The sequence below is a fragment of the Podarcis gaigeae genome, assembly GCF_964106915.1.
Source record: "Podarcis gaigeae genome assembly, chromosome: 18".
NCBI lineage: Eukaryota > Metazoa > Chordata > Lepidosauria > Squamata > Lacertidae > Podarcis > Podarcis gaigeae.
Window position 1 is genome coordinate 9,188,102 of NC_139696.1, and position 23,299 is coordinate 9,211,400.

At 48.0% G+C, this 23,299-nt stretch overlaps 1 protein-coding gene across 19 annotated transcripts in view; it reads left to right on the forward strand.

The window, feature by feature from the left end:
- Nucleotides 1-23,299, forward strand: part of PTPRS (protein tyrosine phosphatase receptor type S) — a 307,055-nt gene that overhangs the window by 280,650 nt on the left and 3,106 nt on the right. For all 19 annotated transcript variants that reach the window (XM_083720166.1, XM_083720154.1, XM_083720157.1 and 16 more), the window contains 9 exons: nucleotides 765-888; nucleotides 3,746-3,921; nucleotides 5,725-5,844; nucleotides 6,049-6,203; nucleotides 8,209-8,494; nucleotides 9,564-9,742; nucleotides 12,723-12,849; nucleotides 15,160-15,285; nucleotides 18,285-18,439. In XM_083720166.1, the coding sequence (XP_083576292.1) occupies nucleotides 765-888; nucleotides 3,746-3,921; nucleotides 5,725-5,844; nucleotides 6,049-6,203; nucleotides 8,209-8,494; nucleotides 9,564-9,742; nucleotides 12,723-12,849; nucleotides 15,160-15,285; nucleotides 18,285-18,439 (1,448 nt within the window). The remainder of the gene's footprint in view (nucleotides 1-764; nucleotides 889-3,745; nucleotides 3,922-5,724; nucleotides 5,845-6,048; nucleotides 6,204-8,208; nucleotides 8,495-9,563; nucleotides 9,743-12,722; nucleotides 12,850-15,159; nucleotides 15,286-18,284; nucleotides 18,440-23,299) is intronic.

A 23,299-nucleotide genomic window follows, 5' to 3' on the forward strand; every position in this document is an offset into this window, starting at 1 on the left:
GCAGAGATAATCGCGGTGTCAGCTCCCTAAAAAAAGGTCGACAACTCTAGGGAACCTTTCCTAAAAAAGGCCAACAACTTTGCTTAAGATGGCCCTGGGTAGGCAATGACTGTCCCCCCCCCCCAGGCCACACCCAGTGAGGTCCCCAGTGACGAGGGGAGCATCTGTTAGCGTAGCTCGTGGGACTACAGCAGGAACAGAGGTGGCTTTTGTCTGGTATTATTATTCCGCCTTCCTTCCGAAGAAAGGAAAAAAGGAGCAACTCAAAGGAGATTTGTGCAAATGTTTTTCCCTACCTTTGGGGGCGGATGATGGCGGCAGGTGATTAACAAGGGATGAGGAGCAGAGGAGGGTGTTGTGGCCCTGCTCACTCGCCAGCCACCGTTCCCCAGACACCGTTCAATTTACACCCCACCTTTTCCTCCAAGATCAAGGCGGCGTACATGGGTGTCCCCCTGCTCAATTGATCCCCACAAACAACAACAACCCTGCAGAGTTGGGTTAGGCTGAGAGAGGCAGCAACTAGAACCCAGCGAGCTTTTTCCGTGGCCAAGGTGTCAGGGTTTGAACCCTGGTCTCTCGTAGGGCCTAGTTAGACTCTAACCACTGCACCACACCAGCTCTGAGTTGGTTGCACCTGTGAATTGTTTTCAGGTCATGGTCCCTGGAAGGAAGAGACGTTGACTGCTTTTTAGCTTCCACTCCTATAGTTTGGAACAAAACGTGGAATTTTCGCTGACGTTTCTCTCTTTCTGCTCCTGCAGTCCATTGACCCGGGTCAGCAGTTCACTTGGGAACACTCCAACCTCGAGGTGAACAAGCCGAAAAACCGATACGCCAATGTGATCGCCTACGACCATTCCCGCGTCATTTTGCTGCCCATTGAAGGTACAAACCACTTTGTTGCAAGGGGAGGAGGGGCTGAGGTCAGATTTTTCAAGCTTTTGTCAGCTCGTTTTTGGCATTTCTGACATTTTAAAAGCCCCCCAAGGAGGGAGAGTCCAGCACCTTCCGAAGGAGTCCGTTCCCCAGTCCGACAGCTCTTACCGGCAGAGAACGACATCACATGATTGACAGTTGAGTGGGGCCGCCCACCTGTCAGAATCCTTCGCTTTGCAAGTTGCCGTGCGCTCCCTTTTTGAACCCCCCATTCTTAAAGGGGGAGTGCGGGGAGACGTGCAAAGGGCTCTGTGAGTCTCCTCCCACCCCTTTCCCCTTTACGTCCTCGATCCCAGAAGCTTCAAGGTGACTTGCTGGTCAACTCTGACCTACCTTTCAGGGCTTTTATCGGGATTTCAACCGGGCAGTGAGCGCTTAGCAGCGTCCGTAGGTTATGCACCTAATTGATCAGGGAATTACATCACCTCCCAGAAAAAGAAATGGAGAATTTGCGGGTCTTCCAAGGTGCTGTTGGGATTCTAACTCCCAGTGGCTCCAGTGGCAAGCATGACTAATGGTCAGGTATGGTGGCCTTTGAGAGTTCAGCAACATCTGCGGAGAAGGGAGCACAGATTCTGCCTTCTGCCTTCCCTGCACAGTCTGTGTGTTTTTTCGGCCCCAAAACCTCCAGCCCTTTTTGTTTCCAATGCTTCCCAGCTGCGATTCCTGCATTGCTGGGAGTCGAGCTTTCAATCGGGTGCCTATGACAGCTCATCTCGTCGTGAAACCTCCCTGGGCTTCACATCTGCAAAGAGGGGGAGAGAAGGAGAGAGGAAAAGGTGTTTGCTTTCACCTCTCCAATCTCCCACCCGAAATCCCATCAAACGCTCACGGGCTTTTGCACCACCCAGCTCCCTTGCTCCTTGCCCAGGTAAATGAAATTACCTGCCTCTGCCGCCTCTCTGAGGGCAGGGAAGCAGTTGGCTGAGGGTTAAAGCATCAGGCCGCCACTGACCCCATACAGGAGCCAGGAAAGGGGATTAGCTTTCCTCCCACGTCTGAAAGCTCCTGTACCAAGTTAAAACCTCGCAAAGAACCTTAAACCAGACCCAGCGGCTTTCTTGTAAGCAGGTTGTGGCAGATTCCCCAGACGCCAAAGGGCGATGTTCCTTCTCTGCTGCCACCGGTAATTTCTTTGAACTGTATATGTGTATATAAATGGGGGGGGGGCCTGCAGCGGCAGGAGAAGACACCCCTGCCGCAATCGCCACCTGGTTCGTGATTAGTGCCTCCGCTCTCCCTTCCAGCGAGGATCCCTGCCTTCTGCTAACTTGGGAAGCGAAGCAGCGTGGCGGCTCTGACCTGACATACTTTTAAATTAAAAGGAGCGCTTGGAAGAGAACACCCACACATAACAGGCCCGCGTAATTAAAAGGGGGTCACGGTTGCTAATTTCAAAGCCGCGCTTAATTCCCTGCTTCCATCTGTGGCCCCGATAGGAATTGCAGCGAGGGTTCCCTTTCTCTCTCTCTCCTCTTGCCACTGCCGCAATGCTTAAGCCGTTTCTCACGAAAGCAAAGGAAGGAATTCAGACCGGGGCTGATGAAGGCGTTCAAACGGATGCAATCCAGAGTTCCCAAGTGACAGCTCCCGTCAGCCACAGCAAACATGGTCCCTTTGGCCAGTGCCAATGGGATTCGCCATTCAGCAAAATCAGGAGGCGGAGAACCTCTGGTTCTCTAGTCCTGCCCGAGTACAGAACCAGACACTTGTCCCTTTTGAAATTCATTTTGTTAGTCATGGCCCACTTGTTACTTTTGGCCCAGCTCACCAGTCTTTTAAGGGATGTGAGTGGCACTGTAGGTTAAACCACAAAGCCTAGGACTTGCCGATCAGAAGGTCGGCAGTTCAAATCCCCGAGACGGGGTGAGCTCCTGTTGCTCAGTCCCTGCTCCTGCCCACCTGGCAGTTCGAAAGCACATCAAAGTGCAAGTAGATAAATAGGTACCACTCCGGCGGGAAGGTAAAACGGCGTTTCCGTGCGCTGCTCTGATTCGCCAGAAGTGGCTTAGTCATGCTGGCCACATGACTTGGAAGCTGTACGCCGGCTCCCTCGGCCAATAAAGCGAGATGAGCGCCGCAACCCCAGAGTTGGCCACGACTGGACCTAACGGTCAGGGGTCCCTTTACCTTTACCCCAGTCTGTTAACGTCATCTTGAATTCTTTCTTCTGCGTTATCAGCTGCTGCTCCCAGTTTGGGGTCACCTGCAAATTTGAAGGCCCTCAATTCCTTCATCCAAGTCGTTTATAATAAGTTGTTGAACCCACCTGGAGTTCTGTGTCCTGTTCCAGGCACCACAGTTTAATATGATTATTGACAAGCTGAAACATGTGCAAAAGACGGCGAACCAAGCCGAATGAGGAACGGTTGAGGGAGCTGGGTATGTTTAGCCTGGATAGTAGGAGACTGAGAGGAGATAGGAGAGCCATCTTCAAATATCCAAAGGGCTGTTGTCACTTGGAGGATGGAACAAGCTTGTTTTCTGCTGCTCCAGAATCTGGGACCCGAACCAGCGGCTTCAAATTCCAAGGAACAACTTTCTGACAGTAAGAGCTATTCGGCCTTGAGGTGGCAGGCCCTCCTTCCTTGGAGGTTTTTAAGCAGAGACTGGACGGCCTTCTGTCCTGGATACTTTAGCTGAGATGCCTGCGTTGTAGGGGGTTGGACTAGATGAACCCTGGGGGTCCCTTTTGACTCCACAATTATATGGCTGTGGGCACTGCCACCGCCCCTGGCCGCCTAGGGTCCCTGGAGGACAGGGTTTGCTCATCACAGCTGTTTGGTTTCTGACTGTTCCGACGCAGGAATCGTGGGCAGCGACTACATCAACGCCAACTACATTGATGGCTACCGTAAGCAAAATGCGTACATCGCTACGCAGGGGCCCCTTCCGGAGACTTTTGGGGACTTTTGGAGGATGGTGTGGGAGCAGCGCTCGGCCACGGTGGTGATGATGACCAAGCTGGAGGAGAAGTCACGGGTGAGAAAAACGCACACGCCTTTCCCTTGGGGAAGGGGCAACTGCTTGGGCTGTGGCATCTAATAATAATAATAATTTATTATTTATACCCCGCCCATCTGGCCGGGCTTCCCCAGCCACTCTGGGTGGCTTCCAAAAAATATTAAAATACAATAACCTATTAAACATTAAAAGCTTCCCTAAACAGGGCTGCCTTCAGATGTCTTCTAAAAGTCTGGTAGTTGTTGTTCTCCTTGACATCTGGTGGGAGGGCGTTCCACAGCGCGGGTGCCACTACCGAGAAGGCCCTCTGCCTGGTTCCCTGTAACCTGGCTTCTCGCAGCGAGGGAACCGCCAGAAGGCCCTCAGAGCTGGACCTCAGTGTCCAGGCAGAACGATCGGGTGGAGACGCTCCTTCAGATATACTGGACCAAGGCCGTTTAGGGCTTTCAAGGTCAGCACTTTTTCCGAATTGTGCTCTGAAACGTACTGGGAGCCAATGTAGGTCTTTCAAGACCGGTGTTATATGGTCTCTCCCAGTCACCAGTAATCCAGTGGTTCGTCATTTATTGCGTTTTTGCCGCGCTGTTTTCCTCCAAAGGACCTCAAGGTGTGGTGTAAACGGTCCTTCTCCCCCTCCTCTTTTAATCTCCCCAACAAACCTGCGAGGTAGGCCACCCAAAAACACCCAGGGAGCTCTCATGACTGAGTGGGGGATTTGAAACCTGGTCTCCCAGAGAGTTCTTGCCCCTGAGGAGAGGTAGGATGACCTGGGGGGGGGGCACTAAGAGGCATGGGGAGAGGCAGGGGGTGTTGGAGGTATAAACTTTGAAAAGCTGGTACCCCCCTGGATCAGGTCCGTCAATTTCCTTTAATTAAGCTCACGTTTTAATTGGATTTTGAGTAAATGCACGACTGTTTTGAGCTGTATTGTGTTATTATTTTCCTGGGTGGGTCATACAAACCGCTATTCTGAATAATGATTTGTGTAAGGTAGGGGGCACCGGTGGGGTGAACCTATGAAACCAAGGGGGCAGGTGGCCCGAAAAAGGGTTTCAAACCAGTGATCTAATTGATTAAGAACAGTTTGATCAGCTTAAAAGGTGATCACAATAAACTAGATAGCAAATCTTGATTTTTAAGTTTATTTTTTTAAAAAGTACTTTTTTAAAAGAAAACAAAAAAACTGCAAATCACCCCCCCCCAAAAAAAAAAAGACAGGTGTGGAATCTTTCTTAACAGGTGTGGAATCTGGAGCAAAAACCGCGGAATCTGGTTCTGGGTTTCAGCTTCTTTGAAAACCCCTCATGGGTTTAGTTCAAGTTTCTAGCCCTTATGGCCTTGAAAATACACTTTGAAAATGTGAGGGCTCTGCATACAGAGGCTGGCTGAATGAGAATTCCCCCCACGTGGATGGCTCAGTGCTCAGATTTGCTCGTGCGAGAAAGAGAGTTGCGTTCCAACCAATTCGCAGCGTCTAGTTTTGCATTTATTTACTGAATTTGCAACCTACCTTGTTCTTGTTCTGTGCTTCTAATGAGCTCAAGAGGCAATTTAATCCCCACAAATTCCTCGTTTAATCCTCACAACAACCCTGCCATGTAGGTTAGGCAGAGAAAAAGGCAGTGCCTTCTCATCCATTGAGCTTCATGGCTGAATGGTGATTCGAACCCAGATCCTAGTACGACACTCAGTAACCACTGTGCTGACCACACAGATGCACGGACAGATTTGAAATGATGCTGCCACTTTCCAAAGAGCCACTAGCTTGAAGCTAGATAATAATGATAATGATAATGATAATAATGTATTATTTCCTTCCAGATAAAGTGTGACCAGTACTGGCCAGGCCGGGGCACTGAGACGTACGGAATGATTCAAGTCACCTTGCTGGATACAATCGAGCTGGCCACGTTCTGCGTCCGAACCTTCTCGCTTCACAAGGTAAGAGAACCCCCAGGCAACACAGAAAGCAAAGGCTGGATTTCCTTCCCCGTTCCAAAACGCGGCTTGGCTTACTTGCGTCGAGACGCCTATGCCTTGCCGAGGTTCCCTTTGTGCTGTGGATTGCTCCGTCGCTCTGTGCATTGGCTCAGTTTCAACTCATGCTGTCGTCTCTCTTCTCCCTCCACCCCCAACCTATCACAGAACGGCTCCAGCGAGAAACGGGAGGTTCGGCAGTTCCAGTTCACAGCCTGGCCAGATCACGGTGTCCCCGAGTACCCGACCCCATTCCTGGCCTTCCTCAGGAGAGTGAAAACCTGCAACCCGCCCGATGCAGGGCCCATTGTTGTGCACTGCAGGTGTGTATGTGTGTTTAATTGAATTTATACCCCACCTTTCCTCCCCCAATTGCCCAGGCAAGCAAACGTAGTTACACAATTTTCATTATTGTTCCTTGCTAAATTCATTGGGTGCTTTCTCCCCCCCCCCCCCCCAAGATCTCTCAAAGCAAAACGCAATGTATTGCCCTGAGATCTTCGGATGAAGCGCAGTGTATCGATCTAATAAATAATAATAATAAGAGTAATTATATAAGAACAAACAAAAATGGCTTAAAATAGAAGACAAAGAAAACTCTAAAACACTGTTTTTAAAAGACAGGATTAAAGCATTCCACCTGGTCAGGGGTTTTTTTTGGGGGGGGGACAAGGTATAAACCACCGTCAGACAGGTTAAAACTTTTTAATAGTTTTAAGACATCTAAAAGCATTTTTCGGTTAAAAGTGTTCTTCCGTCCAGTGATCTCAGGGTTGCCGAGATCGGTATCCCTCTACCAAATAAATGCCTGAGCAAACGGGAATGTTTTTAAATCCCTGAGTGTTAACAGTGATGGAGACCGGTGTACCCCACCAAGGGAGGGCATGCCACAACTAGGGAGCCACCACTACAAAGGCCCTGTCACAGGTCAGGGCTAATTGGGCAACCCCCCAGTGGGGGAACCACCAAAAAGGCCCGATCATCTTGCCCAGTCGTAGGGCACAAGACAGCTGATAATTGGAGAAGGCGCTCTTTTAGGGACCGGGGCCTTCTCAATTAAATCAACTCAAGCTTGCTTTTCAGGAACTGCAATGATTTGAAAGATCTAGTTCAGGGCGGTCCAACACGAGGCCAGAGGACAGCATGTTTCCTTCAAGGCCATCTTCGGTGGTCTTCAGCAACATTTGACACCCCCCTCCCCGTCTGCAGCCCTTCCCATAGCTGGGTAACCAAGGCACTGGGCTGCGGGAAGGAGGCCCAGGGGCTTTGAGAGGGCCCCGGAGTCCTCCCCAAAGCCTAGTCAGCACTTTTCCCAGCTTTGGAAAGGAGGCGGGAGGCAGTGTGGTGCAGTGGTTAGAGTACTATACTAGGAGCTGGGTTCAAATTCCCCACTGGGTCAGGAAAGCTCACTTGGGCCACTCGCTGCCTCTGAGCCTAACCTACCTCTCACAATTGCTATGGGCATCAGATGAGGAGGACGAGGACTGTGTACCTGGAGCGCCTTAGAGAAAATGGTAAGAAACAAGCGCAGTAAATAATGCAGCGCAGGGAAACACCATTTACCTTCCCGCCAAAGTGGTACCTATTTATCTACTTGCACTTGCGTGCTTTCAGACTGCTAGGTTGGCAGGAGCTGGGACCGAGCAACGGGAGCTCACCCTGTCACGGGGATTGGAAGTGCCGACCTTCTGATCGGCAAGTCCTAGGCTCTGTGGTTTAACCCACAGCGCCACCTGCGTCCCTTAGTGTGCCTACCCATGTCTTATATCCTCAAGCTTTTTTCAATTCCAACTGATGCTCTTCTTCTACTTACCGTATTTTTTTGCAACGTAACACTCACTTTTTTCCTCCTAGAAAGTAAGGGGAAATGTCTGTGCGTGTTATGGAGGGAATGCCTACGGGTGGATTTTCCTCCTCTAAAAACTACAGTGGTGCCTCGCAAGAGGAAAAGAATCCGTTCTGCGAGTCTCTTCGTCTAGCGGTTTTTTCATCTTGCAAAGCAAGCCCATTGACAGCTTAGCGGATTAGCGCTATTAGCGCTATTAGCGGCTTATTGGCTTAGCGGATAAGCGGATTAGCGTCTTAGAAAAAGGGGGGGAGGAAAAAAAAGCCCGCAGGAACACGCAAGACATTTTCGTCTTGCAAAGCAAGCCCATAGGAAATTTGTTTTGCGAAGCACCTCCAAAACGGAAAACTCTTTCGTCTAGTGTCTTGCGAGGCATTCATCTTGCGGGGCACCACTGTACGTGAGTGCTATGGTCGGGTGCGTGTTATAGAGCGAAAAATACGGTATCTGTTGCCCAACCTTCTGTGTCCGCCTTCTTTCAGCGCTGGGGTCGGCCGCACGGGCTGCTTCATCGTGATCGACGCCATGCTGGAGAGGATAAAACACGAGAAGACGGTGGACATTTACGGCCACGTCACTCTCATGAGGTCGCAGAGAAATTACATGGTGCAAACGGAGGACCAGTACAGTTTCATACACGACTCCTTGCTGGAAGCTGTCGCCTGTGGCAACACAGAAGTCCCCGCTCGCAATCTGTACACCTACATTCAGAAGCTGGCACAGATAGAAGTTGGGGAACATGTCACTGGCATGGAACTCGAATTCAAGGTGAGCTGAAGCTGGGGGTTCAAGGTGAGCTGCTTCCAGCGGCTGGCCTCCATACCTAGGGGTTTCAAGTAAACATTACGAAGAAGTTGACTGGGAGTGGCCGCCGGGACCACATAACACCGCTTCTGAGAGATCTGCATTGGCTCCCAGTACGTTTCCGAGCACAATTCAAAGTGTTGGTGTTGACCTTGAAAGCCCTAAACGGCCTCAAAGGCCCAGGATACCTGAAGGAGCGCCTCCACCCCCATCGTTCTGCCCGGACGCTGAGGTCCAGCGCCGAGGGCCTTCTGGTGGTTCCCTCACTGCGAGAAGTGAGGTTACAGGGAACCAGGCAGAGGGCCTTCTTGGTGGTGGCGCCCACCCTGTGGAACACCCTCCCTTCAGATGTGAAGGTAATAAGCAGCTGCCCTATCTTTAAAAGACATCTGAAGGCAGCCCTCTTCAGGGAAGTTTTTAATGTTTAACGCTGTATTGTTTTTAATATTCGGTTGGAAGCCGCCCAGAGTGGCTGGGGAAACTCAGCCAGATGGGCGGGGTATAAATAAATTATTATTATTATTATTATTATTATTATTATTATTATTATTATTATATAAGTTCCTGGTGGTAAGGAGCTGTTGGACAGTCGAACAGAGACCCCCCCCCCCCAGGAAAATGGCAGGCTCTGCTTGTTTGGAGGTTATTAAGCAGAGGTCGGATGCTTGAGCAGAGATTGCTGGAGCCCTGCAATTCTTTTCCTTTTTTAAAAAAAATAATATTTATTGAGATTTCAAAGGAAATACAAAAATGTAAAAAGAAAAAGGGAAAAAGAGACAAAAAAAATACAAAATACAGAAAAATAAGAATAGTTAAAAACAAATCAGTCATTCCATATCCTATCTTTCATTTGCCTGTTTCCCTGTGTTCCTCACACCTCCCATTCGCTCCATAAGACGCACACACATTTCCCCTTACTTTTTAGGAGGGGAAAAGTGAGTCTTATAGAGCAAAAAATACAGTATTTGCTGGCACAATGTCATTCCTGAGTGGTTAACGCTTTTCCTTCTCTCTCTCTCTCTCGCCACGCCAGAGACTCGCCAACTCCAAAGCCCACACCTCCCGGTTCATCAGCGCCAACCTCCCATGCAACAAGTTCAAAAACCGCCTTGTGAACATCATGCCATACGAGACCACGCGGGTCTGCCTACAGCCTATCCGAGGGGTTGAGGGGTCCGACTACATCAACTCCAGCTTCATCGATGGGTACAGGTAAGACTCGGGCATCTCCTGGGCTGCAGAGCCTGCGAAGAGCCTCGCTGGATCCAACCGGAGGAGCGACTTGGCCCACCCTCCTCGTTTTCCAACACAGGGTTAATGGGCTTCCCCTCTTCTTCCTTCAGAAATAGCTACGGGGGCAAAATACAATGCAGGAGGCTCGCTCTACCCCTAGCGACGCGTCATTGTGTGATTATCATATACCTGTGGCATGTGACAAAGGGACACAGGTGGCGCTGTGGGTTAAACCACAGAGCCTAGGACTTGCCGATCAGAAGGTCGGCGGTTCGAATCCCCGCGATGACGGGGTGAGCTCCCGTTGCTCAGTCCCTGCTCCTGCCAACCTAGCAGCTCGAAAGCACGTCAAAGTGAAAGTAGATAAATAGGTACCGCTCCGGCGGGAAGGTAAACGGCGTTTCCATGCGCTGCTCTGGTTTGCCAGAAGCGGCTTAGTCCTGCTGGCCACATGATCCGGAAGCTGTATGCCGGCTCCCTTGGCCAGTAAAGCGAGATGAATGCCGCAACCCCAGAGTCGGCCACAACTGGACCTAATGGTCAGGGGTCCCTTTATGGCATGTGACATGTATATTATAGACGTACAGACAATCACCATAAAAAACAACACAGAACCAGCCCTTTCCTTAAAAGCAGTCAGTTCCCCCAAAGTCTCTTGGAACAAGAAAGTATTCACCTGCTGGAGGAAGGACAGCAAGGAAGGAAGCCAGGCAGGATTCTTGAGGGAGGGAGTTCCAAAGTTGCCTGGGAGGAGCCACCACCAAGAAGGCCCTCTCCCACACCCTCCCCAAGCAGGCCTGTGAGGTTGGCGGGACCCTGAGAAGGGCCTCTCCGGAAGATGTCAAAACCCAGGCAGGTTCATATGGCAGAATACGGTCCCTCAGATGTAGGTCTTTCTTTTTTTAAAAAAAAAAAGTTTTTATTTATACTTTTCAAGTTTATACATTTCATTAGTTTTACAATCAATTTAAGATTTCAGAATTTGACTTCCTCCCCCCCTCTTTCTGCAGTTCCTTAAATTTATTATTTTTAATATCTTCTGCATATCCAAATTCATTCAACTTTCTCATTTAATTATCTACTGTAAATATATACTCTTGTGAAACTGCAGCTTATTACAATAACCCTGCTAGTGTTTTTATCTGTTTACAACTTATCTGTCAATATTCAATAAACCGTTAACATTCTTTTATAAAAATGTTTGTTACCTTGATTTCTTATTCTTCCGGTAAGTTCCGCCATTTCTGCATATTCCATAAGTTTTTGTATCCGTTCTTCCTTTGCTGGGACGTCTGCTTCTTTCAATTTTGGGGCAAGTAGCATTCTTGCTGCTGTAGTAGCGTACAGGAATAAATTTCTATGCAATTTAAGTAGTTATGTCCCTATAATTCCCAAAATAAAAGCTGGTATACCCCACAGAGGACCTTAAGGTCCATGAATAATCATAGTTTGGAGGTCCCGGGCCCTAAGGAGGTCAGACTATCCTCAATGCTCTGAAGGAAAATGTAATGAAAATGATATATAGATGGTACATGACCCCAGTTAAACTTGCCAAAATATACCATTCGTCTGATAACAAATGTTGGAAATGTAAAGAAAATGAAGGAACATTCTTTCACCTCTGGTGGACTTGCCCTAAAGTGAAGGCCTTCTGGGAAATGATATATAATGAGTTGAAAAAGGTATTTAAGTATACCTTCACTAAGAAACCAGAGGCCTTCCTTCTGGGTATTGTCGGCCAGAAGGTGCTAAAGAAGGACCGAACATTTGTTATGTATGCAACAACAGCAGCAAGGATACTCATTGCCAAGAATTGGAAGACTCAAGATCTACCCACACTGGAAGAGTGGCAGATGCAGCTGATGGACTACATGGAATTGGCCGAGATGACTGGCAGAATCCGAGACCTGGGGGAAGAGAGGGTTGAAGAAGACTGGAAGAAATTCAAGATTTATTTACAAAAACATTGTAATCTGGTTGAATGTTAAGAAGGATGCTTGATCATAGATAACTGCCTACCATGCAATTAGATTGGAATTTGATGATAAGTGAGATTAACGAAAATATGAATTTTTTGGAGAACTGCTAGACGAGTGGATATAAGGTTGTAAACAAGATGATAATTTGCTTGAAAAACTTTATAACGATGTAAGTGGGAGCGGGAGACGTGAGGGAGTTCAAAGAAGTGATGAAATTATGTCATGATATAAGTAATTCTGTTTATTATTTATGCATTGTATTCAAAAAATCTCAATAAATCTCTATTTAAAAAATTTTAAAAAAAAAAATCCTCCACCAGGGCCAGGGCCTTCTCAGTGGTGGCTCCGACCTGGTGGAATGCTCTGTCCCAGGCGACCAGGGTTTAACCTCCTTCCACAGGGCCTGTAAGACAGAGCTATTCCACCTGGCTTTCAATTTGAATTCAGCCTGATCTTTTATTCCTCTTCCTTCCCTCCCACTCCCCATTTTATGAAGATCACCGGTTCTGGGATCCCACAGCTATTTCTCCCCTGGTCTCCTTGCTGGCCCAAATAAGACTAATTTAGCCAGCTAGCCCTGGTGATCATCTAATGTTTATTGGATGGATTTCCCCCTAAATTTATTTTAGAACTTTGAACTTATTGTCATTCATGCTTTTATACTGTATTTTATGCTGTTTTTTGTTGTATCACAATTAAGTGTTTTAAATTTGTTGTTAGCCGCCCTGAGCCCTGTTTTCTGAACCAGAAAGGGCGGGGTATAGATACAAAATTATTTAAATTATTATTTATTTATATTCTGGGGTTGTTGGGTTTTTTTTTTAATAAAAGTTATTTTGAACATCCTTTCCAATTCATTGCATATCATTTCCCAGCAAGCTTTAACCTTACTTACAAGACAGCCACATATGATAAAAAGTCCTGTATGCAGACGTCCACGTGCGTTTTTAATGACGGTTGGCCTTCTCTCTCCCTGGCAGGCAACAGAGGGCCTACATCGCCACGCAAGGTCCGCTGGCGGAGACCACAGAAGACTTTTGGCGGATGCTGTGGGAGAACAATTCCACCATTGTCGTGATGCTGACCAAACTACGAGAGATGGGGCGGGTAAGCCAAAGGAGGCGGGCTGGTGGCGGCGGAAAGGAGATGAGAGAATCTCCCCTGGTCATGCCCTGGAGTGCGTAGCTTGAAGCTCCTGTCTGGACATTCAAAGTACGGTGCAGTTAGTTAGTTAGTTAGTTAGTTAGTTAGATAGATAGATAGATAGATAGATAGATAGATAGATAGATGATAGATAGATAGATAGATAGATAGATAGATAGATAGATAGATGATAGATAGATAGATAGATAGATAGATAGATAGATGATAGATAGATAGATAGATAGATAGATAGATAGATAGATAGATGATAGATAGATAGATATAGATATATGATAGAGATAGATAGATAGATAGATAGATAGATAGATAGATAGATAGATAGATAATTTATTATGGTGGGAGACCAGGTTATAAAACACACTTGGGGGTACAATCCCAGAAGGAAAACGAATATTTAAAACAATGTACAACAATAAATTGGGACGCCGGTGGCGCTGTGGGTTAAACCACAGGGCCTAGGACTTGCCGATCAGAAGGTCAGCGGTTCGAATCCCCGCAATGGGCTGAGCTCCCGTTGCTCGGTCCCTTCTCCTGCCAACCTAGCAGTTCGAAAGCATGTCAAAGTTCAAGTAGATAAATAGGTGCCGCTCCGGCGGGAAGGTAAACGGCATTTCTGTGCGCTGCTCTGGTTCGCCAGAAACGGCTTAGTCATGCTGGCCACATGACCTGGAAGCTGTACGCCGGCTACCTCGGCCAATAAAGCGAGATGAGCGCCGCAACCCCAGAGTCGTCCATGACTGGACCTTTACCTTTACAACTATAAATTTACAATTTATAAATGCGATAGGCGTATAGGCACTGAAAACGTTAAGATAAGCTATTGCATTGGTGGTTCAGTGGTAGAATTCTCGCCTGCCACTGCGCAGTTCTTTCCCTAAAGAATCGTGGGAAAGGGGGCGAGCAGAAACAGAGGAAAGGGACATTGGCGATGCTCACCATCAGATAGAAGTCCCGGAAGAGGTGGAGGGAAGGAGCAGGCAGGGAATTACTGCCGAAACATTTCTGGGTCTTAAGAGCAGGGTCAGTGACCTTGTTTTCCCAAAGCAACACGGAACAACTCTCTGCCCTCCGATAAAATCTGCAGCTTGGCATCTCCCTAAGCAGACCCAGCCTGTTTTTCCTAATTGCACTATGTTTAGCTCCCGGAGCTTCCGTGGGGAATGCAAATCGGGGTTTGTATTTTTAGGTCAAGCAGGATAGATTGCAGAAGCCAGGTGGGCCTTCCTTCGTAGCTGTGGTACGATCGCCACTACAGCCTTTGCCAGGAGGTCCTATGGGTGCCTTGCAGAAACATATAAAATAGAGCAGTCAAAACAAATTGTGTCCACAGCTAGGGTGTGGGTCCTAAAAGGGGCAGAGCTCCGGGGTCCAAGACCCTTTGCCGTTTGTGTAGCAGGGGGTCCCCGTCTCCAGCATCCTACAGCTGCTGAATCAGCAAGAAAGGGGCGTCTGGGGGCCTCCTCGCCCTTTGTACTGAGGGAAAGGAGGGGAGTCGGCCGCCGAGGACGGGCTCCTTGGGTCATTCTTGAGAACAGGAAGGAGTTGTCCTCTGAAGTCCGGAGCTAAGCCATTTAGGAACGCCGAAAAGACAAGGTTCCTTCCGTTTCAAGAGAAGGGCGTGCCAAGTTGTGTTACGTACGCTGGAACACCAAGGAAAGCACTCTTTAAAATTGGGATTATTGGAGGATTCCAAATCAACCATGCAGAGGAAATAGATCAAGCTGAAAGGCAGATATCCCCTGATCGTCGCAGTGCTAATTGTTGTAATTTAGTACCGTATTTTTTGCTCTATAAGACTCACTTTTCCCCTCCTAAAAAGTAAGGGGAAATGTGTGTGCGTCTTATGGAGCGAATGCAGGCTGCGCAGCTATCCCAGAAGCCAGAACAGCAAGAGGGATTGCTGCTTTCACTGCGCAGCGATTGCTGTTCTGGCTTCTGCGATTCAGGATATTTTTTTTCTTGTTTTCCTCCTCCAAAAACTAGGTGCGTCTTGTGGTCTGGTGCTTCTCATAGAGAATATGGTGATTATAAGATTATGTATAAGCTTAGAAGGCTGTGTGATCTTAGGAGGGGCGTGGTAACGAGGGGGGCGTGGCTCGATGACTGTTGTGAAAGGACCGTGCCCACCTGACTTTGCCGCTAAATGGCTGCCCTCGAGTGTCCACAAAAGGCCAGGGTGAAGGGGTCTGTCTCTAGCATATGGCAGAAGCTGAGCTACAAATAGGGTGTGATTCCTTCTCTTTGGGCCAACAGGAAAAATGCCACCAATACTGGCCAGCAGAGAGGTCCGCCCGGTACCAGTACTTTGTGGTCGACCCCATGGCTGAATACAACATGCCTCAATACATCCTCCGGGAGTTCAAGGTCACCGATGCCAGGGTGAGTCCACACTCCGCGTTGTTGGTGCTCAGCACACCAAGGAAGGCCATTGGTCAGTTTGGGGCCATATTGTCACCGAATTCTACTCACTATTGATCCAGAGCAGATTCCAGCGTATAGTCAGCAGAGTAAAAACTTAAACACGTTGCAGGATTCCCCCCAAAATAGACCAGAGGCAATTGCATTTCATGCAATTTACTAAAGGCAAATGAGCATAATGGCCACAAATCCAATACATTCAGGATTGGCCCTGTCCATAAGAAATCCAGTTGCAGCAGACTTAGCCTAAACTTTGGTGTTGTTTAGTCGTTTAGTTATGTCCGCCTCTTCCTGACCCCCTGGACCAGAGCACGCCAAGCACTCCTGTCTTCCACTGCCTCCCACAGTTTGGTCAAACTCATGCTGGTAGCTTCGAGAACACTGTCCCACCACCTCGTCCTCTGTCGTCCCCTTCTCCTTGCGCCCTCCATCTTTCCCAATATCAGGGTCTTTTCCAGGGAGTCTTCTCATGAGGTGGCCGAAGTATTGGAGCCTCAGCTTCACGATCTGTCCTTCCATTGAGCACTCAGGGCTGATTTCCTTCAGAATGGTTTGATCTTCTTGCAGTCCATGGGACTCTCAAGAGTCTCCTCCTGCACCAGAATTCAAAAGCATCCATTCTCCGGCAATCAGTCTTCTTTATGGTCCAGCTCTCACTTCCATACATCACTACTGGGAAAACCAGAGCTTTAACTATACAGACCTTTGTCATCAAGGTGATGTTTCTACTTTTTAAGATGCTGTCTAGGTTTGTCATTGCTTTTCTCCCAAGAAGCAGGCATCTTTTAATTTTGTGGCTGCTGTCACCATCTGCAGTGATCACAGAGCCCAAGAAAGTGAAATCTCTCACTGCCTCCATTTCTTCCCCTTCTATTTGCCAGGAGGTGATGGGACCAGTGGCCATGATCTTCGTTTTTTTTGATGTTGAGCTTAGGTCTTAGCAGTGAGTCCGTAAGTGACTGTGGAGGCGAAGGTTGGATCTACACACATATTTAAAAAACGTTCTGAAAACGCTATTTTAAAAGCCTTTTTAAAAATACATTTGTACTTAGTTGAGTCGAACGTTTTGGCTCCCGAACGCCGCAAACCCGGAAGTGAGTGTTCCGGTTTGCGAACTATTTTTGGAAGCCGAATGTCCGTTGGGGCTTCTACGGCTTCTGATTGGCTGCAGGACCTTCCTGCAGCCAATCAGAAGCTGCGCTTTGGTTTCCGAATGTTTTGGAAGCCGAATGGACTTCCTAAACGGATTCTGTTCGACTTCCAAGGTACTACTGTACCTTGAATTTTCCATAAGGCTCATCATCGCCATCTAGTGTCACACATTGTATATTGCACTTAAAACACACTTAAAGTGTTTTATTTGCAGCTGAGTCCCAATCCTGGATCCACATAGGTTTCTGGGCAAGAGTTTGCCAAACGTTTGGGACTCAGGTGTTTCTCCCAGCCCTGCCTAGAGATGCTGAGGTTTAAACCGAGACCTTCTGCATGCCCAGCACATGTTCTTAACTCCTGAGATTTGGTCCTTCCCTCAACTTTGTCACGCTGGAGCCAGAGAGAAATGGCGCACTGTTTTCTCTTGAAACAATGCAGCTCTCTTGCTAGCCTCTCTCTCTCGCTTCCTCGCTGGCTGTTCTGATGATGTTGTTTTTCCTCCTGTCGGCTTATCGCAATTTTTCTCCGCCACGATGCAAGGCCCCCCGCAATTCGTACTGCGTGAGCTCTGGCGATGGAGCTGCCGCCTGTTTCCCACTGTGTAATTTCTTTGAACTCATTTCAAGAGATTATTATGTTTTGGGATGCGCGAACACACTGTCGCCAGTTGTACAGAAAGTTTCTGATTGGAAATGGTTTCCTGTTGTTCGTGTGTGTGGCTGTTTAAGCGCACACAGGAACATACAGGGCAACCTGCCCTTGCTACAGAAAGGAGCTTAGGATGGCTGGCGTACATAAAGAGATGGAGGGAACTCAATTCGCTTCGCATTTAAATGTGAATTTACCCAGGTCACACTTTTCAAAACGATGTGCGGGCCTAACAAATTATTTGAAATTTGCACTTCTCCAAGGGAAGTGGGGGGGACGCGGGTGGCGCTGTGGGTTAGACCACAGAGCCTAGGACTTGCTGATCAGAAGGTCGGCGGTTTGAAACCCCGCAACGGGGTGAGCTCCCGTTGCTCGGTCCCTGCTCCTGCCAACCTAGCAGTTTGAAAGCACCTCAAAGTGCAAGTAGATAAATAGATACCACTCCGGCGGGAAGGTAAACGGCATTTCCGTACGCTGCTCTGGTTCGCCAGAAGTGGCTTAGTCATGCTGGTCACATGACCCGGAAGCTGTACGCCAGCTCCCTCGGCCAATAAAGCAAGATGAGCGCCACAACCCCAGAGTCGGCCATGACTGGACCTAATGGTCAGGGGTCCCTTTGCCTTTAAATGTTGCCATACAGTTCTTCGTGTGCAAAAATGCAAAACGAAACAAAAAAAAAAACGCCCTGATGTCAAGTGTGCATGAAAATGCATATAACAGTCAAAACTTTATTGCATTAGGGGAAATTGCATCTCCAAAAATGTGCATGTGTTTATGTTAGAAGGCTGGTGGATTTTCATGCAGACTTTTTAAAGGAGGGCCAAAAATCTGAGCCAAGTGGAAGGGAAGCAGCTTTGTAGGCTGCCCCTTGCCCCTGAGAAGAAGGGAGAGTGGGAGGAAAAAGCAATACAGTTAAATTAAAATCTTTTATTCATCCTCCACAGGCAAGGCCAGCTTGGCTGCGGAGGAAACGCCAGCCAGTTGGGGGTTTGAAAGAACCCAAATCAAATTTGCTCAAGTCTACAGCCATCGCTCAGCTCTCAAAAATCTCGCTTTCCTGCTTACGGGATTCAAACTCAATTTCATTCCCTTGCATTTCCCCCCAGCCTAACAGAGAGGTGTTGTGTTTTGTCCTCCCTCTCCCCGTTCTCCGCCCCCAGGATGGCCAGTCACGGACCGTGCGTCAGTTCCAGTTCACGGACTGGCCAGAGCAAGGCGTGCCAAAATCCGGTGAAGGCTTCATTGATTTCATCGGGCAGGTGCATAAAACTAAGGAGCAGTTTGGCCAAGATGGGCCCATCTCCGTCCACTGCAGGTAAGCCCCTTCGCAGGCAGCAGTTGAAGAGCCAGGAGCAATCCTGGAACCAGCAACACAAACTCTGCGAAAGGAAATAATCCATTGCATATTCTCCTCCTGCTTAATTTGCACCTTGGAATAGAAAGAGGGCTGTTCAGCCATCCTTTGATGCTAATTTTAAGCCTCTGTGGATGGGCTGTCTCCTGATTGGATGGGAAGCTGGCGTTTCCCGCCTCCCTAAATCCTTGGCATTAGCACAGGACTTAGCCCAAAAATGCAGACTTTTTATTGTGTATCCTTTTTTTCCCTTCCTTTCTCTTAATTTGAGGGTGGTGGCGGTTATTCAAGGCCAGCTTCTAATTGTGGCAAGTGGTTTCTGAACTTTTTGGGGGGCCACCACCCACTAGGTCCCGCAGACTCATCCCCAATGTCCCCCTCGCAACCCCTATGAAAAGCATTATTTGGAATAGCAATTTGCAGGGAACGCAGGTGGCGCTGTGGGTTAAAGCCTCAGCGCCTAGGACTTGCCGATCGAAAGGTCGGCGGTTCGAATCCCTGCGGCGGGGTGCGCTCCCGTTGCTCGGTCCCAGCGCCTGCCAACCTAGCCGTTCGAAAGCACCTCCGGGTGCAAGTAGATAAATAGGGACCGCTTACTGGCGGGAAGGTAAACGGCATTTCCGTGTGCGGCTCTGGCTCGCCAGAGCAGCGATGTCATGCTGGCCACGTGACCCGGAAGTGTCTCCGGACAGCGCTGGCCCCTGGCCTCTTGAGTGAGATGGGCGCACAACCCCGGAGTCTGTCAAGACTGGCCCGTACGGGCAGGGGTACCTGTACCTTTTTAACTTATTCAAAATCCAGTTTGAACTAATTAGCTTAATGTATTCAGCAAAACTGATGGGGCTTGGTGCAGTCTGATAGTCATATATAAAAATCCCCTCTCAATTGAATGTTGAACGATTCAGAACAGATAAAGTCCTCCTTCCCACAGCACATACACTAGCGGCCAAAATTGTGGAACCTTTTGGGAAAAGTGCATTTCCGAGGTTTGATGGCACATAACACCTGATTGGCTCTCTAAACACCCATGCTACTGGCTGCATTCAAATGAACAAAAACTGCATATCAACAAAAACTGCATATCAAAAACTGCATATCAAGTTGTGCTTCCTTTTTTCTGGTTATTTGGCTGTAACTTTTGATAGAACACAGGTAATTGAACAAACTTTGTTGCGTTACATTCCTCATTAAATCACCTTTCCATTGATAAATACTTTTATGGTGTCACATCCCCCCCCCAAAGAAAGTGGAGTTATGAGCCATCAAACCTCAGATGTTTTGAGGAGTATATAGAAAAACACTGCTCTAAAAAGAATTTGTTGATATGCATCGATTAAGTATGTAAAGTACAAGCGAGAACAATACAGTGGTGCCCCGCAAGACGAATGCCTCGCAAGACGAAAAACTCGCTAGGCGAAAGAGTTTTCCGTTTTTGAGGTGCTTCGCAAGACGAATTTCCCTATGGGCTTGCTTCGCAAGACGAAAACGTCTTGCGAGTTCTTGTGAGTTTTTTTTCTTTTTCCCCCCTTTTTCTAAGCCGCTAAGCCGCTAATAGCCGTGCTTCGCAAGACGAAAAAACCGCAAGACGAAGAGACTCGCGGAACGAATTAATTTCGTCTTGCGAGGCACCACTGTAATTAGAAATGGCTATAAGAGCTGTGTTATCCAAAGAATGCAATGATAGTATTTGAATTTGAGCTAAAGGAAGTCGAGTCATGGTGGAGGGAAGTCACGGGGGTAGTAGGGTTTGTATTTGCAGTGTAGGGTGTACATGTAGTTTAATTTTGTATTTGTTTGTTTATTTTATTTCAATTTTCTGTATCATTTATTAAGATTTTTTTTTTAATTATCTTTCCATTGATATATACTTTTATGGTGTTACTCCAAAAAAAAAGGTGGTGTTATGAGCCATCAAACCTAAGAAATACACTTTTTTCCAAAAAGGTTTCCACAATTTTGGCCTAGTCTCTTGGGCTTGCCGATCGGAAGGTCGGCGGTTCGAATCCCCACGACGGAGTGAGCTCCCATTTCTCAGTCCCTGCTCCTGCCAACCTAGCAGTTCAAAATCACACCAGTGCAAGGAAGGTAAACGGCGTTTCCATGCGCTCTGGTTTCCGTCACAGTGTCCTGTTGCGCCAGAAGCGGTTCAGTGCTGCTGGCCACATGACCCGGAAAGTTGTCTGCAGACAAATGCTGGCTCCCTTAGCCTGAAAGCGAGATGAGCGACACAACCCCATAGTTGCCTTTGACTGGCTTGAACCGTCCAGGGGTCCTTTACCTTTAAATAATAATAATAATAATAATAGTAATAACAATATCATCAATTTGTTAATTGCCTTCTAAGCACTGTGGTAATTCACACACAAGATAATTCACTGTGGTAATTCGCACACGATAATTAAAAACATTTACAACCAGGCGAAATCCTTAACACATTTTAGGGGACGATGACCCTCAAACCAGTTTGCAAAAACAAAAAAGATAAAACAATAAAATGGTCACTTTAAAAATTGCAGCCATGATTTAGAAAGTAAAAGCCACAGTAAGGTAAAGGTAAAGGGAACCCTGACCATTAGGTCCAGTCGTGACTGACTCTGGGGTTGCAGCGCTCATCTCGCTTTATTGGCCGAGGGAGCCGGCATACAGCTTCCGGGTCATGTGGCCAGCATGACTAAGCCGCTTCTGGCGAACCAGAGCAGCGCACGGAAACGCCGTTTACCTTCCCACCAAAGTGGTACCTATTTATCTACTTGCGCTGGTGTGCTTTCGAACTGCTAGGTTGGCAGGAGCAGGGACCGAGCAACAGGAGCTCACCCTGTCGTGGGGATTTGAACCGCCGACCTTCTGATCGGCAAGCTGTAGGCTCTGTAGTTTAACCCACAGCGCCACCAGCATCCCTAAAAGCCACAGTAGGCTAGAGTAAAACTCTTGCAAGCTTTCTAAAGGTTTGTCTAGATAAAAAGGTTGCTATCCTGAATTGTATAGGCCTCAGCTGTCAGGACAAACACCTAAACTTGGGCCGGGAGCTAATCGGAAGCCGGTGCAGATCCCGCAATCAGGGTGTTATACACTGCCGGTAATTTCCCCCCAGAAGCAGTCTAGCCGCTCCAGACCAGCCCCACATAGGGTGCATTGCAGTGATTCAACCGATGCCCCCCAGAGGCCCCTAAACAGCAGCGACTGAGGGCCACAACTTTCCCTTCCACTCTGCCTTAACGGCCGGATGCCACTGGCTTTATTACGGACTAGAGGGTGGGATTGGTGCCTCAAAACTGTGATGGCCAAACAAAGGAGTAGCTCTCCCTAAGTGTGGCAAACAGAGACCCCTTTCTCTCCCCCCCTTCCCCCGCCCGCCCTGTCCAATTTATGCCCACGGAAGCACCAGTCCTCCTCTGAATTATTATTTTGCTCCCCACCCCGCCAAACTCCTTCAAGAGCACCAAATCCCCTGGGCAGTGGCTTGTTGTTAATCTGCGATTAAAGCCTTAGTTGATTAATCGCACCACTGGAGAGATTAAAGCTCCCCGTCCAAGCCCCTTGGCTTGCTGGCTTTCAGACTTAGCATCGCAGTTGCTAAGTCGTCGTGCGGAATATATATTGTCTGTGTGAGCCAGCACCTTCCTCCCTCTCCAACCCCCCCCCCCCCGCCGCCTCGTTCTCCCGCTCGCCTCTCGAGCTGCACCTCAAGGAAGCGAGCGAGACCAGCCAAGCGACTAGGAGGACGGCAAAGTTGACAAGCTATTCACTCTCAGGCGCCAACTTGGTCCTGAGAGAGAAGTCTGTGTCAATCGTCTCGGGTGCGGAGAGAGACATGTGCGGCAGAAATTCACCAGTGTGTCAGTTTCGTCTCTTGCAATCCTGTTTTTGGTTTTATATTTTTGCACAGACAACAGTGGTGATAGCTTTTTCCTTTTTTGGCATTGTTAGGATTCGCATTTGTTTGTTTTAAATATACACACAGCTCCTGCTATCCAAAGGTTGGTTATGCGAAGATTCACTTATCCAAACACGAGTCTGCGTAGAGTACCCAAGCCTCACTCTACACACCAAAAGATTCAGATATCCAATCAGGCAGATCTGCATGTAGAGCTGTAAGGAAATAAGCAGCCTTAAACAAGACTTGCTTGTTTGCTTTTTTTCTGGTGCACAGCAGACGTTTCGCCAGAAACCACAGAGGGAAAGAGACTAAACAAATTAGACAGCATTTCCCCCCAACTTCCTTGCTGGCGCTTGTTGGTTTTTGAATGTCTGGTGTAGATTTTCACTTTCATTGTTCTGTACGGGACAATGACAATAAAGATTATCGTATCGTATCGTACTTCTCCATCTAACAACTGTTTGGATCTGTCATGATGATATCCAAATATACTGCATTTTTTGCTCTATAAGACTTCACCTTTTCCCTCCTAAAAAGTAAGGAGAAATGTGTGTGCGTCTTATGGAGCGAATGCAGGCTGCGCAGCTATCCCAGAAGCCAGAACAGCAAGAGGGATCGCTGCTTTCACTGCGCAGCGATCCCTCTTGCTGTTCTGGCTTCTGAGATTCAGAACATTTTTTTTCTTGTTTTCCTCCTCCAAAAACTGGGTGCGTCTTGTGGCCTGGTGCGTCTTATAGAGCGAAAAATACGGTAACTACTGTATCTGTGAAATAAAGAACCATCCATTCATTCATTCAACTTGAATGACTTCGGAGGCTGGTAGATCACTGCCAGTTTTTGATATTGGATTGTAGATCACACCCTACTGCTTTAAAAGATGGGGGGTCAGGAGGGAGCTGGTTTTTTGGGGGGGGACACAGAGACTCCCATTTCTTCCCAGGGAG